Source organism: Sinocyclocheilus rhinocerous, unplaced genomic scaffold (genome assembly GCF_001515625.1).
Source record: "Sinocyclocheilus rhinocerous isolate Xijiao unplaced genomic scaffold, SAMN03320098_v1.1 scaffold613, whole genome shotgun sequence".
Classification (NCBI taxonomy): Eukaryota; Metazoa; Chordata; class Actinopteri; order Cypriniformes; family Cyprinidae; genus Sinocyclocheilus; species Sinocyclocheilus rhinocerous.
In genome coordinates, this window is record NW_015626869.1 from 242176 (window position 1) to 248700 (window position 6525).

Consider the following 6525-nt stretch of genomic DNA (forward strand, 5'->3'; position numbering starts at 1 on the left):
TATATATTGTCCGCAGATACTGTAGAAGCAGAAAATAAACGGAGAAGTTTCAGAGACGACACAATGCATGCCTGTTGGAGTTTCTTCCAAGTGAAGTTTGCATGAATGCAGGCAGACACTCGACTAAGAAATCATTGCTTTGAATCTCTCTACCGGATGTAACAAATTTGCTCATGCTGTGCAGAGCATCTGGAAACAACATGAGTCAGTGTGAGATTTGCTTCATAACATCTGACTGGAAGCGCGCGAGTGCGAGAGTTCATGAAACAATGTGCAGGAGAGACTCTACCAAAGACACTTGACACGAGCCAAAGCTGACTTTCCCAATACATGCTTTTGGTCTCGTTGTGAACGATTCATCAGTGCACATTATTCCAAAGACCAATAAATGTCTCACTCTCTTCCTCTCTGATACAGATTTGATTTCTGTCTGACGTCACTGATCTCTTTTGTTTTCCGTTTCACCTGAAAAATGAATTATGAAAGAGCTGTAAACGCCATTTCACGTCAGAGTGGAAATCAATGCAGTGCTACTAGAAGAGCTTTAGTGAGACAAATGAACTGTAATTTTTCAAAATGTGATTCTTCATATATTGGCTGTTTGAAAGCTGACTGGTCACCACTTTTAGGTAGTTAAGGCGATTGGTTGAGAAATGTTAGTTCATGTCTTTTTACTTGGCAGCCATTTTTGCAACCCCTCCAGGCATCTGTTTCTGGAAACCCTGAAAAACCAAATTTGCCAAATTCACATGCCTCAAACCAGAACAAAATCTGACATAAATGTTGTTTCTTATGCTCAAATATCCTAGCGTTATAAAGCATACAGTTCAGGCTGGATCAGCCAGGTGCAGCCTTTTAATATAAGTGAGCCATACTGTTATATCTAACCTCTTAGCTGCATTCCAGTCATGCAATTATCTGAGCTTAATATCTGCCAGCTCTCTGAACTGGCCCGTCTCCTGCTCCTTTCAGTTTCACTGGAAAATGTTACAAGGCAGGAGAAGGTCTGCATGACTAAAGGCATTGAGAAAGATCTATCTAATCCAGTAGTCCTACAGTAGTCAGTTGGAAGAGCCATGCTTCTCAGCAGTAGGACAATTTAAGGAGGATTTCATGCTATTTTAGGAACAATTACCATGACTCAGTGGATGTGCTTACATGCACAATAAAGAACATAACTGAAGAGATGTCTCACTGGACATGTAAGCGTAGCCAGTGGCTGTTAGATGCCCGTTTGCAGAGGCTAAGTAAAGATGAGCAAGCTCCAAACTTGACAGTTCTGAGACGCCAGAGATTGTGTTCCCAAACAAATCTACTTCAGTAGACGTCCTTGTCCTGCTAAGACCTGCTTCAGAAATTAAAAACAGCTGGAAGATATTCATGCTTATCTGAGCAGATCTGCAGCGGAGTCTCTGCTGAAGGCAGTTTGGCGGTTGTCTTCCGCCACCTGTTGATGGATGTGGAGAAGTGAAACATTAGCTTGGTATTTGCAGCTTTGATCTCAGCGGACGCCTCTCATGCGAAGCACCTTGACGTGCACAGCTCAGGAAAACTGCTGCATCTTTGACTGTCTTCTCAACAGGCCCTGGACCTGCTTCACACCTGTAATCCTTAGACCATCACTGTCTGTTTGACAGATGTGTTCACTGACAAAACTTTCATATCTTTTCATATCTGTTCAAAACAGACAGACTGTGATTTGAGAAGGACGTGTTTGTGGAGCTGGATCAGCAGATGTCTAAACTGGATCAGCCCATCACCCCTCTGGTTTTAGGTCTGGTTAAAGGTTTTGGCAGGACTGTGTTTGTCTGTCACTCAGTTTGGTCTCTCTGATCTTGGTCTTTAGAGGAACAGAGACTGATGCTCGGAAAGAAACAAGCAGCTCGTTTTTCTTTCTTTCTCATGCCATTCATTGCTCTCTCTCTCTTTCACTCTTTCTCTCTGAGTAACAGAAAGAAATGAGAAGAGGGAACGGTTGGTTGCGTATAAAGACAGAGTGTTTCTGGAAACTTCCACCAAGATGCCAGAAAAGTGCTGAATCAGAAGCGCAGGCTCTCACCGCCCCCGTTTCTCACTCTCGCTCTCCCACTCACGCTCTCACAGCTTCCTTCAGCACAGCAGCAAACACTCTAGCACACAGATCCATGTGCTGTCTACCTATCAAACTATCCATCTATCTGTCTGTCTGTCTGTCTAATATTAAATGAAGTTTATGGCCGTTGGAGGAAGTGACATCAGACTCAGAGTTCTGCTTCCTGTCGTGTTCAGGTGCAGTGTGAGCGGCTGTGGAAGGAAACCACCAGGTGTGTCAAATGCCATGTCACCACGACCGCACAGTATGATAATGAGTGTATGAGAGCGTTTAGTGTGTACAGGCATCTAGATCTTACACTCATTCTAAAGCCACATTCCCTTCACAAGTCTTCACAGTTAGCTCCTGTTCTCAAGGGGGTTTCTATTGGCTGTTATGTTTGAGATGTCTGCACTTGATAAAATGCAGGAAAATGAGAAAAATAACTCTACATCCACCCTGTAGATCAGCAGCTCCCAAACGCTCGAGTGAACTGAAGCCCTGAGATCTACATGAACATCTTGAGAGATCAAGTCATGCTCACACATATTAAGACATTCATGTTGTAATCGTTTTAATTGTCGGTATGTGTTGACATTTTTGTGAACCCTACGGTTGTGAAACACTGCTCATGTTTCAAACTCCAGCCACTGCACCTTAAAGCTGATGTGTGCAATTTACATACGCACTAAAACACTTTTCTTACTTCTGTTTTCTGCTTTCATGTGACTGTGCTGAGCTGTGACATCAAACGCAGCAGAGAAGGAGAAACAAAACTCATATTTAATTTTCTTTAAAAAAATTTAAAAAAAATCTGCTACTGGTAAAACATAATGAAATAACTGTTTTAAAGTACATCACAAATGGCATCTGCACTGCAAAAAAAAAATATATATATATATATATTGTTCAAAGTTGTAAATAAACAATGAATACAGATCATGATCCTCTTATTTATACCATTTTATTTTATTTATCTCACTATCATTATTATCCGTATTGCTTGCAACTAGTGTATTATGTATTAAATATTGGCTTTTTATATTGTGCAGCACTTTGATCAACTTCAGTTGTGTGTGTGTTTTTTTTTACTGTGCTATATATACAAATATTGATTGATTAATTGAGTACAGTGTACAAGAAAATACTGTTACTTGCCATTTCTTTGTAATTATTTGTGAAGTTTACTAGCCATTTCTGAGTGAAAACTATTTCAAAGCCATTTTTTTCAGCGTGCAAAATGTAGCAACCCAGAATACATGTGTTTCTGACAGATTTGAAAAATTGAATGGATCATTTTGCGCGTGATGGCTCATATGAATTTATGTGCATGTAGTTTTTGTGCAAAGTGTAGATATGTGTTGACATTTTTGTGAACCCTACGGTTGTGAAACACTGCTCATGTTTCAAACTCCAGCCACTGCACCTTAAAGCTGATGTGTGCAATTTACATACGCACTAAAACACTTTTCTTACTTCTGTTTTCTGCTTTCATGTGACTGTGCTGAGCTGTGACATCAAACGCAGCAGAGAAGGAGAAACAAAACTCATATTTAATTTTCTTTAAAAAAATTTAAAAAAAATCTGCTACTGGTAAAACATAATGAAATAACTGTTTTAAAGTACATCACAAATGGCATCTGCACTGCAAAAAAAAAATATATATATATATTGTTCAAAGTTGTAAATAAACAATAAATACAGATCATGATCCTCTTATTTATACCATTTTATTTTATTTATCTCACTATCATTATTATCTGTATTGCTTGCAACTAGTGTATTATGTATTAAATATTGGCTTTTTATATTGTGCAGCACTTTGATCAACTTCAGTTGTGTGTGTGTTTTTTTTTACTGTGCTATATATACAAATATTGATTGATTAATTGAGTACAGTGTACAAGAAAATACTGTTACTTGCCATTTCTTTGTAATTATTTGTGAAGTTTACTAGCCATTTCTGAGTGAAAACTATTTCAAAGCCATTTTTTTCAGCGTGCAAAATGTAGCAACCCAGAATACATGTGTTTCTGACAGATTTGAAAAATTGAATGGATCATTTTGCGCGTGATGGCTCATATGAATTTATGTGCATGTAGTTTTTGTGCAAAGTGTAGACAGGTGGACTCTTTTGCGTGGGTGCCAAAAATTAATAAGAAATTCATATTTGGTGTGAACAAGAAACTGTTATTATTTTATTGAGAAAAATGAGACGCACTGACGCAAATAGAGAAGCACTGGTTTTTGAATCTATGGTGTAGTACCAGCATCTGCCAGCAGGGCGAATCGACCCTCACTAACCAGCCAGACAAGACCACCAAATCTGACCTGTGGGTCACAGTGTGTTTGAGTGATATCAGATAGATTCACAAAGACGAGTAGAAGACATCAGCAGGGATTCTTGTCTTTCTCTCTTTAAATGGAAAGAACATCTAAAAGAAACTACACAGCCATTTGTTTATTTGTGGTGACTGCAGGTTGTTTTGGAAACTTCCGTTGTGAATGCAGAAATGCGCTGAGTCAGGAAAATGCAACCGCTGCCCCCCTCCGAAAACCCCGTTCCTGCGCGCTTTCTGTCCCCTTTCTGTCTTATTCCACCTCACGCCGCCACATCCTGCCGTCCCCACACATCTCCCTGCTTATCTCTGCTTTCCCTCCATCTCTCTCTTTATCTGTCGTGCTCTGTGCGGCTTTGATGTGCAGCGCTGCATTCAGCACACTGAGGTTGAAATCGAGGGCTAGAAAATAAGGAAGATAAGCGGCATTGTGCAAGACTATTGTGACTCGCTGGAGAAGACTCTGAGATTGCAATATTGTATTACTATGATACACATTTAATGCACATTCCAGTCAATATAGTCAAAACACAGTATGTACTTTTATAAATAACAACAAACAATGTCACACCGTGAACGCACAGCTGAATGTTTGATCGATTCAAGTGCGCCGTCTCGTTGAACGCACTTAAAGTAGTTCACCCAGAAATGAAAGTGTGCTCACTCTCAGGCCATCCAAGATTAGGATGAGTTTGTTTCTTCATCAGGTTTAGAGAATTGTAGCATTACAGTAAATGGGTGCCGTCTGAATGCTGGATTAGTTTCAGCTTTTGTCTTCTCCAGATGTTAACTGATGGACTGGAGTGCTGTGGATTACTTGTGGATTATTGTGATGTTTTTATCAGCTCTCATTCTGACGGCACCCATTCACTGCAGAGCATCCATTGCTGAGACACTGATGCAGTGCTACATTTCTACAAACCTGATGAAGAAACAAACTCACCCTGATCTCGGATGATCTGCAAATTAAAATTTTTTCTTTAACGCGTGTTCTTGACTTGCTGTGGCGGTAAAGTACCTCACTACTGCTCAAAAAGACACTCTGAAACAATTGCTCCATCATGACAACAGTTGGGGAAAATAAAACAAAGAATAATAAACCTGACCATAGAAGAAATCTCTGGTTTATACAGCAATGCTGAGATGCATGTTACATTATGAATTGCACTGAAACATTCCAGAATGCAGCACTTCAAACACAGACATGTAATATATGTATATAAACTGACATCAGCTTATAACAGATAAAGGATAGATGACAGTAACAAGTTTACAAGCATTTGAAACATGATTTCTTAAATAGTGCAATTATTTAAAAATAAGTGATTAAAAATATGTTTCTTTTCAAATGGTTTCCTGAGAATGAACGCACAAACTAGCAGAATTATCGTTTAGCTTTACGGAGAAATGGCATCTGATCCGAGGGTCAGGTTTCAGCCATACTCACACTAAATATATTTATTCACCTGCAGAAACAAAAATAAAAAAATAGCACAATTCTATATTGCAACAATTCGCTAAATATGTCAAATAATATTGAAAACTGGAATGAGAACCTGAGAGTGTGTGTGTGATTTTCTTGCAGCAGTATGTCAGTATTTAGACCATGAAGGCCCCAAAGAAGTTCTCGTAGGCTTCACCGTGCACCTGCGAGCTGTTATTGACCTTCACGAACACACTGTCTCCTTTATACAGCAGGAAGATGCCTCCCAGGTAGCTGTTGTCCCTCCACTGGGATTTATTGGGCACGCAGATAAACCTAAAATAAAAACATTCATGAGCTTCAGCGCTTGCAGCTGTGATCTGAGGTGATCTGTGGTGTGCTGTGGAGTACCTGGAGCTCTGCATCAGCTCGATGGCCTGTGAGCTGTACCTCTCCGTGCACTGCATGACCTGATGCTTGAAGAAGTTGCAGTTCTCCAGGTGAGCGATCTTGGAGAAGATGTAATAGTATCCGTCCTGCTGGACGTACAGGCTGTTGTTCTTGTATTCCAGTCCCCTCATGAACACCGGGAAGCTGTCGGCTCTCCAGTGCAGGACACCGTTCCTGCCAGACGCAGGTGAAGCGACTACACACACACACACACACACACACACACACACACACGCACACAC

The 6525-nt window shown here is 40.2% G+C and overlaps 1 protein-coding gene across 3 annotated transcripts in view; it reads right to left on the reverse strand.

Moving 5' to 3' along the window:
* Positions 1-5355: 5355 nt before the first annotated feature.
* Positions 5356-6525, reverse strand: part of LOC107719145 (lymphotoxin-alpha-like) — a 9790-nt gene continuing 8620 nt past the window's right edge. For all 3 annotated transcript variants that reach the window (XM_016526532.1, XM_016526524.1, XM_016526516.1), the window contains 2 exons: positions 6245-6479; positions 5356-6169 (listed from right to left, as the gene is read on the reverse strand). In XM_016526532.1, the coding sequence (XP_016382018.1) occupies positions 6010-6169; positions 6245-6479 (395 nt within the window). In that variant the 3' untranslated portion in view covers positions 5356-6009. The remainder of the gene's footprint in view (positions 6170-6244; positions 6480-6525) is intronic.